The following is a 26,148-nucleotide window of genomic DNA, read 5'->3' as shown; positions in this document are numbered from 1 at the left end:
CCATATCCTTGCGGAGGATACACGAACTTTACTGTGCACAGAAACTCATTTTGCCCATCTTTACACATATACTGGAATAAATTACATAGATGAAAAGCCCCTTCCTTCAGATGGGGAAAAAGAAGTACTATGATTTTGATCCTATTTTATACCAAGTCACACTTCAAAGCATCTTAAACCTCCAAGATGTCATGCCTGAATTTTGGTACCAAAGTTCCAGGATATTTATGAAAGAAATATGTAGATTTTACAGATGGAACAAAAAGACCTGGACAATCACATTATGGTTTTGTTAGTTACTTTCCTCAGTGCTGGAAGGCAGGAAAGGTTTATTTCAGCTCACAAATTGACATTACAGTCTACCATGGTGGGAAAGGCAGGACAGCAGGACTATGAGGCAGCAGGGGGTGTGGCATCACAGTTGGGAAGCACAGAGTGAAGGATGTCTGTGCTCAGCTCTACTCCTTTTCATTCAGTCCAGGATCTCAGCCCATGGAATGGTGCTGTCCACACTGGGGCTGCGTTATCAAGCCTCAGTTATCCCAGTCTGGAAGCTCCCTTATAGATATGCCCAGAGTTTTACATTTTGGATGATTCTAGATCTTGCCAGGTTGGCAATCAGTATAACCATCAGGTTTAAGACAGGTCCTGGGTGGCATGAGCTATGCAGTCTCTCTGAACTTAAATATTTTCCTCTGTAAAGGATACAGTTTTGCACCTAATGATTCTACTAAGAAAAATATGCAGTACCCTGCTACTTAATAAATCTTGATTTTTCCCTCATCATAAAGAGACAGATGTATTTGGACTCGGTGAATTCTGAGGTAGAGGAGAATTCTCAGAAATCTTAACTGTCAGGCTTCTCCTCTGTTTCCTCCTCCCCTTCCTCCTCTCAGAAACCCCATTGCTTGTCTTAAATACACAGCCCCCCCCACTCACCAGTACAGAAAGGTGATTTGATTCCAAATCAGAGATTTTTCAATGTGAGTTTGCAAAGGTCATCAGAAACAATTGGAACTGATGTTCTTGCTGTAATGTATCCAGGAGTGGGCATGCAGCTCTTGCAGGGCGGCTGGGTAATCTATTGAAGCCTGACAGTTGGAAATTCCTTGGGGATAGTATTCACTGTGCTCTGCTACTTTGCAAACTAATGAGACACATGATACAGACAGTACTGCCTTCAGCTTGATGGGTAGAGAATTTAGAGGGCATTCATATTTCTGTTCAGAAACTGCCCTATCATAACCATCTTGTAAGAGAAAAACAAACAAACAAAAAATAGCCATGAAGTGTCTGCAAGCCTATAGAATTAAAAGTAAAAATAAATAAATAAATAAATAAGCAAATAAGTGAAAGGGACATTTTTAACCTTCTTTTTAACTACTCTTTACATTGGAGCAGTCTGCATGGCCTCATCCTAGTGGAAACTGGGCTGTGTAACTTGAAAAATCATGGGTTTCACAGCTATTGACCTCATGATGATGTAGGTCTGCAAACAGCAGACCAGAGTTGAATGAAGAATAGCATAATAAACCACCCGACCCAGAATTAAATGATAAAAATATAGTGTCCTAGGTTCTGTCTCACATGATTCTTATATACACTGAAGTTTGAAGAGTCCTGTTTTTGATTATTCTCTGATATTTTTAATAAAGTTTATTTCTAGTGTTTTTAAAAAAGCACTTTAAACAAGATATCAATATGATATATATGCAACATTTAATTAGATAGTCACATATCTTGAGAATGTATCTTAGAGGTTGACCAGATTACACACACACACGCACACACACACACGTTTACTGTCACAGACATCAGCTTTTCCATGCAGCGTGGAAAGGCTGTACAAAGAGGAAACCCAGTTCACACAAGTAGTTCTCCAGTTCTTTTAATGATATGGAGGGATGCAGCGCCACCTGCTGTCCTTCTTCTGCATCACAAGTACCTGGGTGATGGAGTCTATCTGCCTGTTCTCTTTGTGTTTAATACAGACAGACATATAGCTGGGGCCTGGAGTTTCACTTTAGTCTATTAGGGCAGATTATCCCCTCTGGGCAGACTAGACATGCTTAAAATATGGACTTATGTGCAACAATAACCAGGTGTTTTACAACAATACAAAGTAAATGAAAACAAGAGGCCATAGAAAGTTGCAAGATAAATTTCATACCTATATCCAGGTATATATGTGTACACATATATGCAAGGATAAGCTTACATAAACATATCTGCATGTTTTCGGCACATTTCAGTACATACAAACTTCCCCCACCACTGTTCTGCTTGATTTTCTTATTCTCCAGACAGCTTGGCAGGCTCAAGTCCCCATCAAGCTGTTTTCACTGGCCCTGTTCTCACCTTGGAACGCTCTAAAGTGATACTTGGTACAATCTTTCATTTCATTTGTTTATGCCTAGTGCCATTACCAAGAAGCTTTCCTTGACAATGCAATCATCCGTAGTAGTCTATCTTCTAATCCTGCATTCTATGTTCACTGCCTTTTTCCATAAGAAGCACCTAAGCTCCACTAAGTATCAGGTGTTCCCAGCACCTAAAATAACACTAAACTCCTAGTATCACTAAAAATTATTGAGTGAGTTTATGGCCATAATTTAATAATTGTTCCACTTGACAGCAGCATAATGACACCTAGACATTTGGACACCTTATTCTATATTCAGACATGAAAAAAGTAATGTTCATATAGTTGATAAGGAAAATGAAAATGAATTCCTGTTGAATGATTCTAGGGTGTCTAGAATGGAATTGTCATTTATTATTATTATTATTATTATTATTTGGGGGTTGTACAAGCATGTATGTCAAAGCACACATGTGGAGGTCAGATGAGAACTTTGTGGATTCTGTTCTCTCTTTCATTCTTTAAGTGGGTTCCTGGAATTTAACTCAGGCAAGCATCTTTAGTCATTCAAGATATGTGACTATCTAATTAAATCTTGCATATATATCATATTGATATCTTCTGATTTATTTAGTTCAGACCATTTGAATCAGAGACAGTATCACAGAGGAGAGCATGTTAGATATGAGGTTGAAATTTTCCTGAGAAAGGTCTATAAACAAAACACCCTGGGAGGACCAGGGCATGGGCTACTGAAGGAAAAATGTATGATAAGGGTGTAAAAGAGCCATATAATGAATGAATGGAAGAGAAAAGTGAGTTTCCCATGCCTGGAACATATTTGCACAGAAATTCCTATCCACTTATATGCAACTCAGTTCTGGGAAATGTTAACTCAACCTGAAATACCAATGTGTCCCATACACACACGCACACACGTGCACACACACACACAATTACACATATCAATATCCTTAGTACCCTAAATACTAAAGAGCAGTTACTTATAGAGTGCTTTGTGGATTTGTGTCCCCCCACCTTAACATGGATTTCATGGAGTCTCTATGGTCCTGGTTTATTTCTATGAATATAACCTCTAGGAAAGAGTTTGTATCCCTGTGAAATCTTATATTATGGCTACTGATTTTTGGACTTCATAAATTACATTTTAACTAACTTTTCCACATATAAAACTTAGGTTTGAAGCCTGGAAAAGAAGTCTGTAAATGGAATTGTAAGGTGTAATGTTCAAAATACATACTTTTTCTTCAAGTAGGGAAAGCAATGAGCAGTTCTCTTGGAGAATGTGTCTATAATGCTGGGAGGCTTCAAGGGTGAATTTGTTTCATCTCAGAGCAGAAGTGAAGCTGAGGAAGCCCTTCCCTCTCTATACCCCTCTTTCTCTTGTGTCTCAGGTCCCCTGGAGCATGTGCACCTGTCTCTTCCTTTTGTCACAACAAAGAACAAAGAAGTCAATGCAACTGCGGTCCTTTGGCCCAGCCAAGTGGGTACCCTCACTTACGTGTGGTGGTATGGAAACAACACAGAGGTCAGTCCCCCTTACAGATGGTGTCTAGTGATGGAGGCCTAACTCATACAGCAGGAGCAAAACAGAATGAAATGGCTTAAGACCCTGTGTCTCAGAGTAGCTCAAGCTTCAGAACAGCAGAGCAAGTGTGTTCAAAGATCTCATCCATTTGCCCCCTTTTCCCTACCTCCGTCTGCCTCTTTCTTTCTCTCTCCCCTCTACCTCTACCTTCCTCGACATTTGTGATCTTTTGCAGTTGGACTTTTGGTTGCATTAACCCACAGCAAAGGCAGCTTATCTGCTTCCCAAAAGTTATAGCAGAAAGCTTGGAATGAAATCTCTCTAACCCTGCCTTTCTTCATCACCGTACCAGGCTGGAGACATTATTTGCCTAATAGCTAATACTAGGAAATAAAAGGACCAAAACATTTTCTCTTCCCACTTTAAAAATAAACCAGCTTTGGGGCTGGAGAGATGGCTCAGTGGTTAAGAGCACCAGCTGCTCCTGCAGAGGACCCAGGTTCGATTCCCAGCATCCAACATGGTGTGAAACAACTGCCAGTAACTCCAGTTCCAGGGGATCTGACCTCTGACATCTGTGGACATTGCACAACACAAGTGCACTTGCATACATGCAGGCAATACACCCCCCCCCACAAAAATAATAAAATATTTAAAAAATTAAAACCAACTTCTCAACAGGCTCTACTGAGAATATTTCTTTTGAAGGACGTTAGTCTTTCCTCCACAATAGGGTGAATTTTGATTTTAAAACTAATTAAGAAAGATGAAAAAGAACTATTTGTGAGGAGTAAGCCAAGGGAGGTCAGTAGGCTAATATTACTTTTTCTTCTAGGACACAGGTATCTGATGGAATTACAAGCAGTACTCCTACAGCAACATGTATTTTTGTCCTCAAACCACAGTCCCAATTATTTTTTGTTTTCATAGCAGCTATTTCCATTAAACTGTTGGTGCTTACAAGAGGAAGTCAGCACTCAGTCCACTTCTGCCTAACTAGTGTCCAGTTTTAGTGTCCAGGGATTCTGTGGTCCAGTGTAATATATAGTTTTTCTTGGCAAATGAACATCTGACAACTTAGAGATTTTTCAGTGGTCATGCAAAAATTTGAATTAGTAGAAGCCTCTTACTCTCATTTTATTCAAATCATTTGTTGGATTAAAAGATCTGCTGGATGGGAGGTGACATATGTACCCAGCTAATCAGAAAGAAGTACCAGAGGTATTGATTTCCCCAGCTCTGATTCGGGATGCTACCAGGAGACAGATGCCACTTGCCAAGGAGCAGGTGGAATCACTTAGGGTTATTGGTACCATAGCAATGAGCTGAACTTCAGCTGATGGGGAAACATAAAAAAATATAGTGTGGTACACCGGGATGAGCCTTCCTCCATGCAACAAAAGATGAATGAGTTGATGCTCAGATAGAGGCTGTTTCAGCTCTAACTATGCCTTTCCCCTCATCCTATGCCCTTGTTTATTTAGCCCTTGATTACCTTGGAGGGAAGCATTTCATTCAAGTTCACTTCTGAAGGAATGAATACCATCACAGTACAGGTCTCGGCAGGGAATGCCATACTGCAAGACACAAAGACCATTGCAGTGTATGGTGAGTGCCCATCTTTGCTGATCTATGTCTGTTCTCATGCTCCGATGATGCTGACTGGTTCCTAGATGCTAAAGACTCTCCTGGCTAAAGAGTTGTGCTAGTTGCTTTCAGTTGTTGTGATAAATACCGTAACTACATGACCAAAAGCAACATTGGGAAGAAAGTGTGTATTTCAGCTTACACTTCTAGCTCACTCCATCACTGAGGGAAGTCATGGCAGAAACCCAAGGTAGGAGCAGAGGCAGGATCCATGGAGGAAGACTGACTGCTTGCTGGGTTGCTCTCAAGACACGCTCCTACTCAGCTAGCTTCCTTATACAGCCAAGACTCATCTGCCTAGGGCTGTACTGCTCACAGTGAGCTGAGGGTCAACTAGCAATTAAGAAAATGCCCCCACAGACATGCCCTCAGGCCAATCTAATGTAAGAAATTACTCAGGTGAGGTTTCCTCTTCCCAGTGACTCTAGTTTGTGTCAACCTTACAATAAAAATTAACCAGTACAAGAGTAGAGGTTAGTAGTTGAGAAAGAGCTAAGGCAGTTTGAGCCTATCGTTTAGAGAAATGTCATTTACCAATGGAGATGGATCATAGTTCTCTGAAAGAGCTTTTTTTTTGGTCTTCTTTAAGTTAGTTTGGGGCATGTGGAGAGACTGTTTAGCTAGGTTAGCTTCATCATTAGAAAGACTAATTCATTTCATTTGGATTTTCCTGGTATATTAGTTGCTAAAACCATTTATTAGAGAAAATCATTAATTCAGAGAGCTTTTATTTTTAAGTTTCACTTTAAAAGAAACCTTCCATTATCTGAATACCTTTTAAAATCTCTTTCACAAATCTATACTTGAAAAAGAACAAGAAAACTAACCATACCATGAACAACAGTAAACCTTTTACTAGACTAACAGCAAAAGAAAGCTCTTAACAACTAGAAGCCAGACATAGACTGGTTGTCAGTTTGAAATGTTTGTATAGTACAGTTTTGTGATCAACTGGATAACTTGAATATATTCAGAGTATTAGACTGGATGAAGTCTACTGAGATGGAAAGGCAGGGTTATTATTTGAAAATGAGAGATAAAGATTGTTTATACAGATTCATCTCGTTTTGGTAATTTTTTTCTACATAGAAGGCTAATCAAACGGGGATGAATTAATGTTACCAGCTAATGGTCAAAATGTAAGTGTTTGTTATTAATATGGAAGTGGTACATACATATCATGGGAAATCAAAATTTGAAAAACAAAATTTTAAAATTAGATACAGAATGTATATACTCTAAAAAGAGAAAGACCTGGTAAGAGGAAGAAAGGGACTATGGGAGAGAGAAGTTAGCATTTGTTTCAATTATCAGTTTAACCCAGTTCCAGAATAACTGATTCTAATAAGATAATGTAGGTCTAGATTTTCCTGGGCAGTCTCAAGCTCTTATTTTCATCCTCGTACTGACAACTTGACCTTCAAATCCTTAAAACAATTTCTAAGAAACTTTGAACATGTCTGAGGACCCAAAGGCCCACGGATTTGTTTCTTGTATGGCTGACTCAGGGTTAGATTTCATCACTTCTCTCCCTCTCTTCTGAAGAGATTTCATCAGCCCAAATAGCACAAGGAAGCTCATGTGGTGGTGACGTAGCTCTCAGCAGAAGGCCATACTGTAGGCATGCAAGGTGGGGACAGCTGTTGATTTTCCTTCCTAGGCCTCAGGCCCATGGTCTAATATTGCTTTGTGTATTAGTTTCTTTTCTGTTGCTGTCATAAAATACCCTGACCGAAACAATTTAAGAGAGAAAGGGTTTATTTGGGATCACAGTTCAAGGGCAGAGTTCATCATAGAAGGTATAAGACAGGGCAGCAGGAGACTGAAGCTGTCTGGTCACAATGCATCTGCATTCAGGAAGCAGAACAGAGAGCACAGGAAGTAGGGTCTGACCATGAAACCTTGGAGGCTGCCTCCAGTGGCATATATCCTCCAGCAAGGCTCCACCTCCTAATGGTTCCACAAACTTCCCATACAGTTCCATCAGTTGGACACCAAGTGTTGAGACACACGAGCCTGTGGGGAACATTTCACATTCAAACCACAAGAACCCTGTTAGCTTGACTCTCATTTCTCTCTTGCACTGGATGTCCAGCTCCTCCTGGATGGATTTCTTTCCCTCTTTGGATATCACATGTTGCAGCACTGGACACTAATAACACCTTTCCCCTCTGTAGGTGGCGGGTGACCACTTAATTAGAATCACAGAGCAAATCATAAACCTGGAGTCTTCATGATTTTCTAATCCAGACCATCATTTTTCTGCTAGCAAAGTGTGGTCCAGACATGGGAAATTACTAGCTTAAAAATCATTCTGCTGCTTACTGACAGTTCCATTAATAACAGTGGTGGTGGTGACACAGACTAACATTGATGAAGGCTATGCTAACCACCAGCATCTGTCCCTGGCACTTGATATATATAAACTGTTTTACTAAATCCTGTGAACAGGCTTGTGAGAAGAATCCTATAGTTATCCCTGCTTTACTAATGAGAACACATGGGATAAATATAAAGAACAAACAACCTCAGAATTCTGTCCAGAAATGACATTTCCACCCCTTGCTATGCTTCATCCTCTCCCTTCCAGTAGTCTCCTTCAAAGCATCATCCAAGAGTGGTCACTCTACCTACAATGGCAGAGGAGTGGGTCTACCTCTGAGCCACCAACCACCCTTCCCTCACCAGAAAAGTTATCCAGAAGCTGGGTGTGATAGCACATGCCTTTAATCGCTGCATTTGGGTGGCAGAGGCAGGTGGATCTCTGTGAGACTGAAGCTAGGCTGGTCTCCATAACACATTCCAGGTTGTCTGTGGCTACAGGGAGACCCTATCTCACAAAGACCAAAACAAACACCACAAAGTTAACCAGGGTGCCATATATATATTTTGAAATATTTTATTTGGTTTTTCTCTTTTTTTTTTTTTTAAGAAGTACTAGGCATTGAACCAAAGTTGTCATGCATGTGAAGCAAGTGCTGTTCCACTGTGGTATAGCCTCTGCCCTGTCATGTGAAAACTCAAGGAATTGTGACTTATTAAATAGAAATCATGCTGGCCAGAGCTGAACAAGCAAGATTGAGCTCACCCAAGAAGAAAAGTGGGGTAGTTTATAAAGACTGGTGGTGGCTGGTAGTAAAGTACTATAGAACTTAGGAGGTATGTAGAATGATTAGTGTGGTTGGATCATCTGCACTGAATACTGCCACCTAGGGGAGTTAGTCTCCCACACTCCCACAGAGGCAGACGTCAGGAGAGGGCTGCCCCATCTTTTTGGTTATGGATATATATATATATATATATATATATATATATATGTATATATCTGCCTTGAGACTATATATGGGCCCTTGTGAACACATCCCCGAGTTATTTAAGATTTACTTCTCAAAGGAACAGGAAGAACTAACAGCTGCAAGTTCACTAGAGTAAATGCTCCAAAGAGAGATCAGGGGCTACACCTAGAAGACACCTGTGTAGAACTTAGCAAAAGAAAAGGGAAATGAAGGCCATCAGTGCAGGAGGCAAACTCCGGAGATTTGATGGAGGAAGGATTGTCTACCCAAGGTCGCCCAACAGACTGAAAGGAGGACAGCTCAGCTTGTGTTGTTTCCCTTAATGGGTTTCGGGGACTGGTTTGCCTTTAAAACAGAAGTGCTTGTGTAGACTTCATCTCCTTCAGCAACTAGAAAAAAAAAAACAAAAACCCTTTAACTGTTGTTTACCCTTTCCTGTCCTCCTACATGCATCCTGTATTTGAATACTTAGGAATAGCATTTCCAGCCCATTCTGCCTTCCTCTCATGCTGTTTCACATGACTGCTCATGAAGAAGTTGCATCATTTGTATCTTTTGCTAGAATAGACAGCTTCTCTTCTAGATGAAGTCACTGTCCTCTGAGGAGACTGTGGGGAAAGTAAGAACGACATCAAGCTCTCTCTTCAGAGCCTAGCCCTGCAATGCTGCCATTTATCACAATGATAGTTAGCATGAATTCCATTGTTCTCCTTAAGAACTGAATCAGTGATAATTTTACGGGTGATCAGTGACTCACAAAATAGTCTAGCTTTGGAAACACATCTTTGGAACAGGGCAACTGTCATAAATACACATCTTATCATCTAAGTGTCTTCAAAGCATGAGTTTGATAGCTCGTTAGAATTGTTAGGAAATGCACAAGTGTACTTTTATGCTTCCTGAATATGTAATTGGAATCGTTGATGTCACTTAGCCCCTAGTGAAGTACAAGGACATGCTTGAAACAAGAAATATTCATTGACTTGGTAACTGCATAAATAACAAAGCCTTCACTGAAATTTAATAACTTATGCATTCAACACATTCTCTAATTACATGCTCTATGGATGATAATTAAAAATATACAGTATGCTACATATTGTCCCATAGTTAATCACACAGACCTTTGTCCTCGGTGAGCTTATAGTCCAGTGACATGCAGGGAAGAAAAACTATCAATAACAATAGGTATAAAGAAACAAGCAAGAAGAGTCTGGTGAAGGACATGGAGTGGGAGTAGTAGACTACCTGAGGTTTGGTGGTCAGAACAGTCTCTCCACGGAGGGACTGGAGGCAAGAGGCAGGCAGACTGTGATCTTGGAGAAGTAGAGACAAGATAGGATGAAAAAAAGATGTGATGATGGAAGTGCAGCGGGAAGGGTAGGGTGGGGGCACAAGGTGTGCAAGGATGTGAGATAGTGGAGGAGACGACACCATGTTATATGGGATGAAGAAGGCAAAGGTAAGCATCTGCTTTTTCTTCTAAGCACAACATGGACCAACTAGCAGGGTTGGGACAAGAGTACTATGATCTGACTGTACTTTGTGCCAAACACTGATTAGGGGTGTAGGAGATATAAAAATGTACCCCAGCGCTGTGTTCTGAAGCCCACCACTAAGCTAAGGTTCCAGCTTCACTTTCTGGAGATGGATCATAGCTAATAGCATAGTGTTGAAGAGTTACTGAACCTGACCCTTTCTTGGAACACAGGGATCCTTCTACCAGCTGACTTTGATTCAGACTCCTGACAGTTCTCCCACTTGTCCTGCATTCCTTGGTTTATATATTCTCCACGCCTCCTCTGGCTGCCTCCCCATTTCCTCCCAGAAACTGTTCATTACCTAAGATCATTGTTGGCTTAATCACCTTCCTACTACCTGGAATATCAGAACTAACTTGGGTGCTGGGATGGGGGGCTAAAATATCAGGAACTTGAAATCCCATCCAATGAAAATTCTATGCAAAAAAAGCTAACAAGAGAATAGTTGTAATAACAATATAAGTATGTAACCATAAAACAATTACCCTACCTTCATAAAATGATAAAATATATGCACAACGTAGTAGTATCATTGCAAAGTAAAGTTTGAAAATTGATGATGCGGAAGAATGGTCAGTCAGGAACAGCTCCAACTGATCTTGAATATTTTTGGAGGTAAAGCAGAGGGGGTGAGTGGGTATTCCATGCAGAGGAACAGGGCCCTCAAATCATAGAGTTGCCAAGCAATGGGGACTTTTGGATTGTTTAGTGTCCAGGATTGCAAAGCCTAGAACTAGAGATAATTGGCAAAGATGACAGAAGAAGGGAGGGACCAGAGTCCAGGGCTTTAGTTTAGCAAGTGAAGAATTAGGGAGATAAGAGGAAGAGGATGGTGAACTTGTCTTCTACAAGGGGTATCGTGGTGAGTGTGATGGGCTTTGCCTAAAATTCAATCCTCGCAATGCTTAATAAAACTGCTTAGTTACAGTAATATACTTACTGTTGCATACACAGAGGAGTTCCGGTCTCTCCGCCTGGCCTTTTCTCCAAACCTTGATGACTACAACCCTGACATCCCAGAGTGGAGGAGGGACATCAGCCGAGTCATCAAAAAGTCTCTGGTGGAAGTGAGTGAAAACTATATCTTCTCTTAATTGGACACAATTGTCTATCTTTGAAGGGCTTCATGGAAATCTGATCCCTTTTCAAAGGAAGAAGAAAGAACTGGACCCCAAGGGAAGACTAATGTCTTCACATTGTGGTCCACATGTGCAGACCTGTCTTCATTATCAGGGGAGTGCAACCCTCAGAAATGTGTAACTCTAGCCTTCCTAGAAGAAGTTGATTCTGTTTAGAGAAGGACAGAAGAGTCACACTACCCTGTTTATGATTCAAGTACAAAAATCAGCTACATGCATAATTACCAAAAAGCACAGGGTCTAAGTGTCTTCAAGAGTGAGTGTAATTAGTAAGGCCAGGACTCCATACCTGTAGCCCAGCAACTTCAAGAACACTTGGTACATGATGACTGGCCATATTTCTGTGCTTCACTTCTTTTAAGGATATTCCTGTCTTGTGCAAGCCCAAGAGAAGGTTATTAGGATCCTCATTTTGTAGAAGAACCAGCTGAAGTTCAGAGGAAATAACTTTTCCAGAGTCTCATGGCTAACAGGTGACAAAGCTACAAAGCTGAACAGAATGGCCTGTTTCTCATGTCTGAAATGTCACAATGCAACACAGCCTGTAAGCCTCTAAGCTTTCTGGGAGAGTACCGAGGTGGCATGGCTTATTCCTCAGTGTGCAGAGGTCACTGAGCACTATAGGAGTCATCCATCCTTCAGTATTTCTTCCCCATTTATTCCGCTTTCATAGTGAGCAGAGGACAGCTGTTCACAGGCTGGTCTGACCTAGTTTCCAAACATGGGAAATCAGAGATGAGTTGTTTTCAACAGTGTATGTTCTTAGCAAAAAATGAAAAATCAGCATATCATTCTCACATTCTCACATGGTGCCACTTCATACAAAATAATGAGGAATAAGGATGTTCAGATAGCCTCTGATCAGGAAGGAGATCTCATATGCTGGCTCCTGGCACCCAGTCTGCACACCAGGGCCTTTATTGATATGTACTTAGCACTGAATATTCTAGTGCTCTACTTGGTGCTTTGTATTAGGTAACTATATTCAGTACCCAAACCAGCTTCCTGTATTTGTACTGTGCTCATTCCACTTTATAGGCAGGAAGCTCAACTATGAGGCAAATTTGTGTACTTTAAATTCATGTTCTGAAATCAGACCCACAAGTTCCAGTCCCAACTTTATGGCTTCTATAACATTCTAATATATTTCTAGCCTCCCTTCCCCACCCCTCCTTTTGAGAGAGGATCTCCCTGTAGCCCCAGCTTGCCAGGAACTTGCTATATAACCCTGGCTGGCCTCTCACAAAGATCCACCTGCCTCTGCCCCTTGAGTGTTGTGATTAAAGTAGCCCTTTCCCTATTTATAAAGAAAAATATGGATGGATGGAAGGTTTGGATGAATAAGGAGAATCTACGGGTACCTCTGAATAACTGCCATCTCACCTCTGTGTGGCTATTAGCAACTACCACACACTATTACTGGTTGAACTTCTTGAACACCTGGAGGCTTAGCTGATAGACTGCTGGCCGACCGCAGTTAGGATTTCTGCCCTCAGAAGTTCTTGTTCCCTTCTGTCAGAAATGGTTTCTTTCCTCTGCTACTCACACACAAAAAAACTGCACCCAGTTTCTTCAGTCCGCAATATTCTAAGCACCCTGGGCCCAGACAACTGTCTAATTGCCCCTAGTGATTTATCAACTAGGCCTTAGCTCAGCAATGATCAGTGTTCTAGGCTGATTTTATTTTACACTCATTATCTAGACAGCAGAATCCCTGGGCTTCCACCCTGCCACTGAATGCCCAATGCTCTTTAGTATATCCAGCCTGGTGCATGTTGCAATCAGCTAAATACAGAATAAATGTGTTGGATCAACATCCGTCTGCACAGGGTAGTAGTGTGGAAACCAGGTGGCGTCAATTTGTTTCAATTTACCCCCAGAGACAACTGACCTTGTTCTCTTGTCCCCATCATCCCCCCCACCTGCGAGATCAATAATTACATTCAGCTACTTTAAGTTCTAAAGGACCACATTAATTGCACCCTAATAACCCCTGCAAGAAGTGCAAGTTAGAGTCAGCTTATTTACAGTTTTATTCCTATTTGTTGTGTGACAGAGTTTAATATAAAATTGGTTATCTTTTCTTCATCAAATTGGCTTTTATATGGACATATCATAATGAAATCTTTAAGTGAATGCCAAGCAGCAGATGATTTTTGTGTATTATGCGGGTGATTTGTACTTAATCTCTGAGCTTGCAATCTGGTAGGCACATGAAATAGTATGTTGTCAGCTGTAATAGGAGATGGGGTATGGTGTCATGATAACGGAGGCATAGAGCACAGTTTACTCACCATGGTTTCTCAGCCAGACAAAGCTCACAGCATTACCAGTCCCTTCCTAGGTGACTTTGTGCCACTGGATGATCTTCCTGCAGTTTCCATGCAGGTCCCCCATTCAGGGAGAGACTTGCCATGGCTGCTGTGGTGGTGCTTTGGACTGCCTTATTCCAGGTTCTACTTTTCCCCATATTGGTTCAAGTCCAGTGACTGTGGTTATATAAGCCCAATTTCTCAGCCCAATTTAAGACAACTCTGAAGGGTCAGTCTGTCTCCTTATGGGCTCTCTTGAGTTTGTCGTTTGGTCTAGAGGACATTGCTCTTCCCTACTCCCTTCCCTTCATTCTCATAGGAAACGAGGGAACATTTCTTACTAAACACTCCACACACTAAATCCACAGTCAGCTTCCTGAGGACCCCACCCTGTGATGTGTCTTCTGCAAAGTTGGGCCTAATAATACTTAAAGTGATTGTTGTGGGATACTTGATAAAATGACATGGCTTTTACCCAGCACAATGGCTGAACACCTCATAAAGGCCTACGACATGACATTTATTGTTATTTTGAAAAAGGCAATTGAGAAATAATCAGTTCACTAGGAAATCATGAAAATTATGTAATACGAAATGTGGAGTTCAGAATGGCTCATGAAAGATCAGTAGTGTTATAGCAGCAAGATACAAGTTACACAAAAAAGGCATTCTGAGAGACTGGTAAGCATGCAGAAAATCACTGATATGAAACATTGAAACATTGAGGAATTGTACATCATTCATTGGACTAGATCATAAATGGCCTTCGTGAGCTGTGAGTTGTTAGTTTGGAAATGAAGGATGGGGCCATTTTGCACAAGATCTTGAATGTTTGCTTAATTCAGGTAGCAAGCAAGAGAACATGAATAAATTGGGCTCTAGGGAGATAATCATATTCTATCTCCTGGAGATAAGGAGACCATTGCAAAACTCAAGGGTAGTGACCAGAAATGTTGACTTGGGCTATCAACACAGTATGGATCCCAACAAGAAGGAGCCAAAGGATGGTTCATGCAGAAGTTGATTGTTAGGTTTTCAAATATATCAGGAAGAGAGGAGAGCGTATTGTCAGAGGCGAATAGAAAATTGTGTCAAACTAGAGCAATTGGGAAAAGGCTATTAAATGTAAAGCTACCTAAATGTAAAATTTGGAGAGTGAGAACCAGAAAGCTTTATTATGTGTATTAAAGTTTTCATGAGGGGCTGGAGAGACGGTTCAACAATTAAGAGCATTGGCTTCCCTTGTGGAGGATGTAGGTTCGATTCCCAGCACTCACATAGTGGCTAACACCATGTGTAACTCCAGTTCCAGGGGACCCAAAGATGATCTCTTCTGACCTCCATGGGCCTTGCATGACAGGGGTGCATTTACATGCATGCAGGCAGTACCCTCATACATATATAATAACACTAATAAATATTTTTAAAAGTCCTCATGATATAACCAAGTGACATTTTGAGTGGCTATGAAGAGAAAAATTAGTATTACAACTACTGATTCTAGAACTATCTACCCTAGGGTATAACCTATCTACCCTAGGGTATAAGCTAATGCAAGAGCAAATGTTAAGGCAAATGGGAAGCTTTTGAATACTATCTGAATTTTTATCTTTATTTTACTTAATTAGTAGTATATATTTATTATACATAATGGTCTCCATTATGATTTTTCACACATACATGTAAGATATGCTGATCATAGCCATTGCTCTCTCGTCCCCTCTCCACTTCCACTGATCCTTTTTCCTCCCTCTAATCTGCTGATTTTCATGTTTTGTTTTGCTTTTTTATAATCAAATGAGTTTCATTAGGATTGGTTTCAGGAGCATAGGGGGAGGTTTGTTACAGGAGAAATTCTAGGGGTGTGACAAAGGAGGAAGGTAGATTAGTAAGGTCCAAGGCATAAGGAAGAGATGATAGAGGTTAGTCTGTGAGGGTCTTCTCACTGGTCTGCTCCTCTTTCTAAAGATACCATCTAGGAAGGAGAGTGAATAGTTGAATTCCAACGGGAATGCTCACTTTACTTTCTAAATCACAAATTAGCAAGTCAGGTGCTGTTCTTACATGGTTTTCTACTTAAGGAAATGTAGGCATGGACACAAGCAACTAGTCATGCTGCTTCCGTGGTGGAGCTGGAATTGAACTTGGGTCAGTCATTCTAATTCTGAACCTAACCTGTGGTCCAGCACTGCCTATTGTACCTCTTACTGCCTTCAGCACCCAGGTCTTTGCTCTTAGCCTCTTCTCTCCATATTCCACCTCTACTGCTATCCAGCCCTTGTTCTTCCTCATAGGACTTACCCAGTCTGTGTGTCTCTCCACAGGCCACAGGTGTTCCCAGCCAGCACATCTTGGTAGCAGTATTACCTGGCTTACCCACAGCTGCAGAGCTCTTTGTTTTACCCTATCAAGATCCAACTGGAGAAAACAAAAGGTCACCTGAGGATCTGGAGCAGGTGAGACCCCCAAGAGACATTTACAACCACTCTCTCACACCCACAATGGTAATTAATCCAACTACCACAACAGCTCTGAGCGTTCTCAGGGAACATGGCTAGAGCCATCAATGGACTATTTAATTGGGTATCTGAAAGCAGATGGCTTCTCTGAAAGCTATGCAAATGAGAATTTGCCACAAATGTAGGGACTGCTACATTTTGATGAAAAGAGCACATGTTTAAAGAGATATACAAGAACCGGGCATGGTGGCACATGCCTTTAATCCTAGCACTCGCACTCGGGAGGCAGAGGGAGGCAGATCTCTGTAAGATCACAGACACCCTGGTCTACATAGTGAGTTCCAGGACAGCTGGGGCTGCAGGGAGACCTTATCTCAAAAAGACAAAAGAAGAGAGAGAGAGAGAGAGAGAGAGAGAGAGAGAGAGAGAGAGAGAGAGAGAGAGAAGAGAGAGAGGCCATTTTATAGTTTCATATCTGCTATCCATGTGTTTGTCTTACACATGAGGTAAGTAAGGACAAGAAGAGTCAATTTAGTCAAAGAGCAATTTCATAGGTGTTTAAGTGGATTAAATAATACAAGAAATCATTTGGCTAACAGTAGATGCTCAATAAATAGTAAATAGAAAGCAGTTGAATTTGCGTTCATATTACGATAGAAAGAGTTGTGGAAATGCAAAGAGTATGTTTTCAAGCCTTTTAAGACACTTGGGATAGTCAAGAATGAATTAGGAGGGCTAGAGAGATTGCTCAGTGGTTAGAGAACTGGATTCAATTCCTAGCAACAACATGGCAGCGAACAATCATCTGTAACTTCAGTTACAGGGGATCTGATGCTCTCTTATGACTCCTTGGGCATTGTACAACACATGCAGGCAATGCACTCAAACACATAAAATAAAAATAATAAAAAAGGATATATTGGGAGAGAGGATGTTGGTGGTAAGGAAATAAAATGACTAATGATTTATACAAAATAGGGAAGAAAGCAAGATCAATAAGAAAAGAAAGAATGAATAGTGCCGACATGCACTAATACCAGTTATTTAGATTCAGAGTGGAAAGAATTTCTATCATTCAATGTAAAACAGGACATCAAGTTAGAAATTGTAGCTCTGATTAAGGAAGTTGACTATATTTTAGCCCATACCAGGCCTCCATTCAAAGTAAACCCAGTGACCACACAAAGCCCATGACTGATTAGTGTCTGAGTTGTGGAAAGCATCACTACTCTGATTGAAAAATACAACAATGAAATCATCTTTAAATACCAGCATGTATATTGAGACTCCAGAAAATAGGTTGCCTATAGGAAACCTGTAGTTTTTAATCTGGGTATGGTCTGTTGATACTGTTTTGTGCCTTAGTCATGATTAAATATCATGAAGGAACAAGTGAGTTTAGGAACTCATTTAATTTAGAGTTCCAGAGAGACAGTCCAATCAGATATATTCAAGACCAATCAAGGGTGTCACCCAACTACTTCCCTCTCTTCTTCTTCTCACAATCTTGTTTCTTTGCTAAAACATGAGAATCTTGTCCAAAAAAGGAAGCCAGCATACAGGAAAGGAAAGATGACCACAGCAAGCAATGGCTTCTATCGAGTTTGATTCTAACCCCATCCAAAGGACAGTGCCTCTCCTCTGACAGCACCAACAGGAGCCCTAGGTTTACAGTTGTCATCAGACCAATGTAGGTCACGTGGTCAGCTCTTCAGTCATAGAGATGAAGTACTGTCAGTGAAAATTAAGATGTTTTAGTCCCTCTGAGGCTTGGGAGGTTAGGGTAGCCCTTCCTGAACTATGAGTAAATGGTGTTAAAACAGAAAGTACATGATTATTCACAGCAAAGTTGGAAGGAGGAAGGAAAATCAGGGAAGCTAAAATGGCTGACTTCTAGTATAACAAAATATTGAAGACAAACACAAAGTACACACAAGCAACAGACATGAGCCCCTTAATTCAGGGCTGAACTTGGGAAGCCAGTTTCACCTCCTCCCTTCATGCTCTACCCCCTTTCTCATAAAGAAGTGGTACAGTCCCCTCAGCAGGTTAAAAACAGGCATCCTGTTTTTGGTCCTTGAAGAACAGGAGGGCAAAGTCACAGTGATATGTCCTGTTCCTCCTCCCTGAGCTGCTTTCTGAGAGCACTCCCCAGGGAGCAGAAATGCTGGTTGAATGGAGCTATCTTGTCTGTGAAATAAATTGAGAATTCCTCACTGTGAGATGCACTTGACCCTGCTATCAGGATGCCACAGCTGGGTTAATCAAGTGCCCTCTGTCTGGGTGAGCTCCACCATGCTTTCAGATGTCTGGTGAGTGAGAAAAGGCTTTCTCGCCCTCTTTGGCCTCATCAAGGATAGCACATCCAGCTGTCTTAAGGCCAACTGCTCAGGTATGGAACCAGCTCTGCCCTCTGGGCCCTGAACTCCCTTGTTTCTGACTCCTCAGAGGTGACAGATGTGGATCATCCACTCCTAGAAGGAGGTAGGCCCACCATTCTCTGTACAGGCTGTGATGCTTTGCTGGGGAGATCGGGAGCTTATGTACATAGTCTTTCATAATCCTTCAACAGCATTAAGAACATTTAAAGGGAATAAAAGGAATTGTGGAAAAATATCAAACACACACATAATTTCCTTCTTAATCTCTGTTGCTCTTCACGTTTGACAGATGCAGATTCCAAATTTTAAGGACAACATGAATGAGAGATTCAAAAGTAGATCACCTATTGGTGGCATTTAAAGAAACTTTATACTCACGATTAAACAAAATTAAAATCCACAGACTCTCTGTGTGTCTGTAGTATGTTTTCCTGTCAGTTCTGAATTTGTAACATGGGGATTCAAAGTTAACCTGGTATTGGCAAGGAAGGACATTGAAATAGGAAAACTATAACTCATAAAATATGGCTCATAAGAGGTAAACCAAGGTGCCTTGGCAGAAGGGACTGAGAAGCCAAAAGCTGGTGACGAACCATTCACGGCAAAGGCTAGGACCATGTGAGTAAGCATTAACTAGAATTTAGAATTGACTCTACTATCTCTCACAGTTTAATGCAGAAATTATATTGTATGGTTTGGTAAAAGTTTCTTCTGTTGACAACAAGAAGCCTCATCAATTGCTATTTGGAGGGAGCTTAATAAAGTGACAAGATGAGGTTTTATCAACTGGAGCTTCTCCATAGCTATCCCAGTACAGGCTCTCTCTAAAGATGGCACCAGAGTGTCACTACTTATGTTCAACAGAACCAGTATTCCTCAGATCAGCTTCATGGATGAGTTTTACATTTTCTAACCAGAGCAGCCTTTTTATTGGTAAAGAATTTCATACATGCATACAAAACAACACCCAGTGCCACCACAACCTGAGGACCACCCACAGAACTGTACATGCCTTTCATATACATGTGAAGATCTACAGTGAGAAATTGCTAACTCTATGGAGGGACCATTCCTATGCTCAGAAGCTGTATTTAGCCTTAGCTGAGCTGGACCAATTCTAATACTCCATTTCCCATCAACACTGAGTGGCCCCAAGATTGAACCACAAGCACCACTCAGTTGATCCAAAACCTGACATGTTAAGGTGATGGGAAATAGAAATCCAAATGCCTACTCAACAAAGGTGGGCAGATATTCACTCCAAAAGACACACCATGCACCTAAGTTCAGCTGCCCAGGTTCCATTGAAAAATACAAACAACATGAAAAACCAAGACATAACATGTCTATTCAAAAATTAGTGCTCTCATAGTAACATTATCTGAGGACAGGAGCTTAGATGACATGCAAGAAACCAAATTCAAAATATCAATTGCAGATATGTTAAAGGAATTCACAGAGGACATGAATTAATGACAGAATGAAGATCTCAAAAGCACAAAAAGTTGAATGAAATAAAGGAAAACAATTGAACATTTTATTCGCTTTGAATAATATTTTTCTTTGCTCTTTGAGCATTTCAAACACTCATAGAATGTATTTTCATCATATCCACTGTGTACTCCCTCCATACAACTCCCTCCACATGTCTCCTTCCCCACTTCATGTCCACTTTATTGAATCTCTGTCTTCACCTCACTGTGCTGCTTCTTTGGGCTGTGATTCATAAATTTATTAACTTCTCTGTTAAACTTCCTTTTTATTCATTTTCAAAGATTGCATTTTCATCCCAGTAATCTGAGAGTGTGTTTCCCCCCAAGCAATTTTATTAAAAATAGTCAAGACGTTACGTTAGTCCCTTACGAGCTTATCCTCACTACTGTTTATCACATATTTCTAGTCTACTTCCTTTTGGGTACATGGTAAGATTCACTTATGGATCTTTCCTGGCTGGGCAGAGTCACAGGCTTACTCAGGCCACTGAGTTGGGAGAAGTGCCATGTGTCATTTCCAATATGAAGAATTCAAGTGCATGCAAACCCTGGGAAGCTCTCTCCCCCTACACACTGTAGTAAACAGAAATGTTTGAGATGGCTTCATGCCCAGCCTGCCCTCCCACTCCCATGAGAGAAGGCAGCTGCGTATTTGCCGTGGACATAATGCGTGAGGAAAGAATTAACTAAAATACCCATTTTTTATTCAGATCCCTGAGAATTTCCCATTGTTCCTTCAGTCTAGCAGAGTTCTGACTGTTGCACTCGATCTTCATCTTTTGTGATAAAGATAAAGAGAAGAATCAAACGGGCGTTTTTCCTCCAGCGAGCCCCTCCCGTGGCATCTTTTTAATGGTCGCTTTTCCAGTGTTTGTGTTGAGTACAGGCTGCCTTTTCAAGCAGCAACCTAAATGAAGTGTGGGCTGCATCGGAGTCACAGACATCTCCTATTGAAGAGGCAGACACCAGGAATAATGGCTTGTTTTTCAGCCATGATTGTTTCGCTGAAGTAGAATAGGAAATGGCCTGTGTAGGAGCACAGCCTCAGAAGAGGGGTGCAGGGGAAAGGGCAAACCGAAAATACTGAGGAAACACACTTTTCACTGGGCAGCAAAGGAAATTCATCTTGCTTCAGCATGTCTCGTCTCTCAGAAGTCACTTATTATTTCACTTGAGCCTTTATCTGGCAGTATTTGTTCCCTTCATTCAGGTTCCTGCCATGCTTTCCTGAATACCATGCTTTATTCTACTCTCCCCATAGTCAAAACTCTCTCAGATATTATAATCTATATAGGTGGGATGTGGCTATGCTGAGGAGAGTGCTAGGAATTACTCATTCCTGTGGCTCACACTGATCAATGGTATTGAGGGTAGTGTGTTAGTCTGTGTGTACTACAGGTGGACCAGAAATGGCATTGTAATTAATAACATGCTGTATCATTTCTATCTCCTTTATTCACTCACTGAAATCTGTCTCTGGATATCTGTCTCTCATCCTCTTTGTCACCTGTTTCAAGGAACATATTTTTAAAATGGAACTGCCCTAGCATTAGGAGCCAAACAAAGCTGAAGTCTAGTATTAACACTTCAAATATTAACTGGGTAAACTTTCGTATGTCCTTTAAGCTCTGTGCTCTTCCATGGGATTAATGGTATTCCCAGCACTAACACATAAAACATACAGTGTTAAGAAAAATAGCCAGATGTAAGCAATATTACAAAATAAAATGTTCAATACCTATATCATGTACTGAAATGTACATATAGCAGTTCAGGATCCAATAAACACGATACAGGGCAAGAACTCTCAGTAACATAGTAAAATGATTTAAAATATTGTCAAATTTTGTGAACTATATCGTATTATTCATTTGAGTAGAAAAATACCTGGTTCTAATTGAGGTTATTCTTGTATATAATTTAAATTTCATTTACTTTTGCTTCTTATGTACAATTTCTTTCCCACAGAGTATATATTCTTCATTAAATGTCTTTTGATACAAGTTAAATACATGAAACATGCCTTCTGTTACCAGATTAATTTTGTATATCCAGCTTAGTTTTGTAAATGATAAAGATTAAATCCATTGAAACAGTGCTGTAAGCCAAAGCACGTCTAAGAAGTTGGTTGTTTTCACAGGGGACTGACTCCTGGAGATTATAACGTGCATGTATGTGGCTCTGATAAATCATACTTTCCGGTTTAGTTATTTATATCTCTCACTTGAGGATAAATGTTTTCAGGAATAAGATATAAACATCACTTCACCTGGCAGAAGTTGGGAAGTCCTTTGTTACAAATACACAGTTATGTTTTGTCTATTTGATACTTTCTAGGAACAGGTTAGTTTATTTTTTTAAGATTTTTTAGTAGATCCCAGAGAGAGAGAGAGAGAGAGAGAGAGAGAGAGAGAGAGAGGGAGAGAGAGAAATAGGAGTTTTCAGGTATGTCGTGTGTGCAGGTGTCCATTGAAGCCAGAGTCATTGGATCTTCTTGGAGCTTCAATTACAGGCAGTTGTGAGTCACCCAGTGTGAGTCCTTAGAACCTAACTTGGGTTCTCTGTGAGAACAATGTGCTCTCTTAGCCACCGGGCCATCTCTCCAGCCCCCAAACAGGTCAATTTCTTAATTGCGTCTTAGAAAATTTTCGTGTTTGAACTAAATGTTTTTTTTTTCCAATTGTATATACATATGGTTTTGTTTATATGTATGCACATATCCATTTAATAATTTATTTCTAAATTTCATAGCCAAACGCAGTGATTTCTATCAAGACCTTACTAATTGAGTAAGAATCAGAGAATACAGTGAAACACATTTGATGAAATATCTTGGAAATCTGTTTGCTTACAAACCTGGACCATTGAAGAAAATTTCCGGGCTTATAAACAAGGAATGTCTTAATAGAGAGAACACAGTTGTCTTAAGCATAGCTTCAACACAACTATGCTTTTCTGCATGATTTCCAGATGACAGCATTTGAGGGAAATGGCTTGCTGAAGATCCCAGGTGCTCATCCACAGGGCACGGAAGATCATCTCTTACTCTTCTTGTTCAGCAAAGAAGTTCATGGTCAGGGCAGTTAAGTCCCATTACCAACTAGGGATTTCCACAAAGGAATCTGCTTCAAAATAAACCACCAGGACCTGCTGAATCATTAAGGCTTAGCAGTGCCTTTTTGGCAACTTAATGGAGAAAATGAAGCTAAACAAAGAGAAAAGAAAATAACAGAGAATAATTTAACTGGAAGAGTAATAGTCAGAATACATTTAATTAGGCTTCAATAGCATATTAAATAAAATTTGGATTTGATGCTTAAAATAGAATGTTAAAGCCGGGTGTGGTGGTGCACGCCTTTAATCGCAGCACTCGGGAGGCAGAGGCAGGCAGATCTCTGAGTACAAGGCCAGCCTGGTCTACATAGTGAGTTCCAGGACAGCTGGGGCTATAGGGAGACACTGTCTCAAAAAGACCAATATATAATGTTAAAAACAGGCAATGATATCAGATAAAAATCAGAAGGAGTGGATTATTCCTCAGAACTATTCAGAAATTTCTTAAAACCTGTAAGCAATGAGCAATAAGACTGTATTCTTAAAAAAAAAAAAAAAAAGAATTTTTACCATATCTGTAAGACCTTACCTTATAAAATTTCTACCCAAAACCCATGCTCAAGTTGAATATCCCATGGTCTAGAATTCCATATCCAGCACAAACATGTACCAGCTTCAGGAGTGGTATAGCTAATATCTATATTTATGAAACAGAAATTAACCAACTCATTGTGCAGATTGTGACTACACTTTGTTTTATTGTATTATTATTTTAGTGACAACATTTATAATTCAGTAGTCATAAAGTATGTACCTACTGAAAGGCACAGGGATGGTTTAGAAAGAGAAATGGAAATAACCAACAGGAATCTCACTGGAATGTGTGAACTGTGTATGAGTACTACTTTTAACTTCTTATACATGAGAAATGCTCCCTTTAGGCACCTTATTGGATAAAATTAATGTGACTTGGTGAACACTGAACATTTTTCAGTGTGGTTGTACATAGTCAACATGACCATTTTGCTGTCACTAACTATAACACTTCTTTCAGATATCCGAACTATTAATCCACAAACTCAACCAAAACTTGGTGCACTTCGAGCTGAAGCCTGGGGTCCAAGTTCTTGTCCATGCAGCACATCTAACAGCAGGTCAGTTTCCATACTCCAGGGGTCTTGCCAGCAACTGTAGAAAGGGAGCTCCCATTTTGTGGATCACTATGAAGGATGGAGAGTAAACATAAATTGGGCACTAATTTCTTAAACTTCCTTGATTGATGTTCCAGCATTAATGGAGAGCCAGTTAAGCAAGACAATAGGATGTTGTTTCTACTTGGTCCCTGGAAAAAGCCTCTCAATAAATCACATAGATACATGAAGTTGTGCAATAGCACGCTCTTTCTCAATATAACTCTTCAAAAGCATCTTAAAATTATAAGTAAAATTTTCTAAGTCTTTCTACAAAGACTTCTTTTCAAATCATTCCTTTCACACAGAATTTGCTTTTTTTGGTGTTTCAGGATAATGGGTTGCAGGGGAAATCTCATAGATTTAGGTGTTATATAGGGCCAAGCTTGATACGGTCATGATTTTGTAAAGAAATACTGATATTTTGTCTCTTTCCCTGTCAAAAGCAGGGAGAAAACTTCTCCTTCTAAGGTGCTAGAAAGCTTCAAAGACAAAACAATAATCTCAAGCATTTAGAAATAGGTTTCACTGTGGGTATTAATATGAATTTTAATAATGAATTGGGCAATGTTTATCAATTATTTGTTTTTGCAGAGTGTTGTGCTAATGCTTCATGGGCTACATGAGTCAGCTAGCAATCATTTTATGCTAATTAAATTTCCAGCCTCATTAATGTGTGGAGAAATTTGGTGTTAGCATTGGGGGGGGTGCTGTGTGATGGGGAGAATGGTTGGACAGTGGGGATATTTTAAGGAGTAAAGTGCATATGAGATTGTGTAGAGAGACAACATGGCATATTTAAGTATGTGAGTATTTTAAGTATTTGTTTGTTTTTCAATTTCTGTTTTGTTTTGCTTTTCTCAGCCAGGTCGTTAGTTTCCATCATTGTTCTAGTACTCACTATACAGAAAAGAGATTCAAATTCTGTGTTCCTGAGAGGTGATAATGGAACATAAGTCAAAGGGATTGGGTGAGAATTAGGTTGGTTTGTGTATGCACTTAGACCAGTGTTTAGCATATGAAAAGCTCTTGTTTTTCTTTGATTCCTTTGTATTATTAACAGGCAAAGTAGTTGAGACAATTAAAAGCAGAGATGAATTCTGTTTGTTCAAAATGGTGGTGGGCATTGTATAAAGGAGGTGATATTTGGGGAGACCTGTGAAGGGTGGGTAGGAGTGAGGACAGAGGACATTAGTTTCCATGTATCTATCCTCTAGTTTTCTGGAGATTCCTGGAGGTGGCCCATGTCTAGAAGAAGGCTAACCATATTGCACTGACCCCTCTTCTTCTTCCATTGCCTTAAAAAGACATTTTCAGATGCCATTGTTCATAAATATGTGGACTGCAGGTGGAAAGTGGGGCATGGCAGGTGAGCCATCTGTGCTTGCTTTAGTAGCTCATGGAAGCCACAAAGGCCTTTGAAAATAGGTGCGAGGTTTATTTCATTAAATGATTGAACATGTGTAGAAGGCAGGCTGTGCATCATCATCATCCTCTCCCACAGAAGGTGGAGCTACTTGCTCACATTGTACTTAGGGGATGAACACAGAAGAACCTGGTATTTTTCATGGAATTCTGCAGTGAAAGGAGTGTTGCCAGCTACTTCATTGCATTTCATTTAAAATTTTTTTTTTAGCATACTGAGCTTCTGAATGAATTTAGAGAGTAAACGATGCTGTAGTGAAGCTTGATTTAGCAGAAAACACTGCTTTTACTGTTTACCTG

At 40.3% G+C, this 26,148-nt stretch overlaps 1 protein-coding gene across 4 annotated transcripts in view; it reads left to right on the top strand.

Annotated features, from left to right (window-relative positions):
• Nucleotides 1-26,148, top strand: part of Sorcs1 (sortilin related VPS10 domain containing receptor 1) — a 561,958-nt gene that overhangs the window by 517,508 nt on the left and 18,302 nt on the right. For 3 of the 4 annotated variants that reach the window (XM_008845715.3, XM_008845714.2, XM_008845713.3), the window contains exons 20-24: nt 3,778-3,911; nt 5,396-5,519; nt 11,350-11,462; nt 16,171-16,302; nt 24,288-24,387. In XM_008845715.3, coding sequence (XP_008843937.1) covers nt 3,778-3,911; nt 5,396-5,519; nt 11,350-11,462; nt 16,171-16,302; nt 24,288-24,387 — 603 coding nt within the window. The remainder of the gene's footprint in view (nt 1-3,777; nt 3,912-5,395; nt 5,520-11,349; nt 11,463-16,170; nt 16,303-24,287; nt 24,388-26,148) is intronic. The other variant, XM_029569633.1, reaches the window with a different exon arrangement.

This window comes from Nannospalax galili, unplaced genomic scaffold, assembly GCF_000622305.1.
Source record: "Nannospalax galili isolate Female #2095 unplaced genomic scaffold, S.galili_v1.0 scaffold161, whole genome shotgun sequence".
Classification (NCBI taxonomy): domain Eukaryota; kingdom Metazoa; phylum Chordata; class Mammalia; order Rodentia; family Spalacidae; genus Nannospalax; species Nannospalax galili.
The sequence above is the reverse complement of the archived record's forward strand: the minus strand, read 5'-3'. Positions and strand labels throughout refer to the sequence as shown.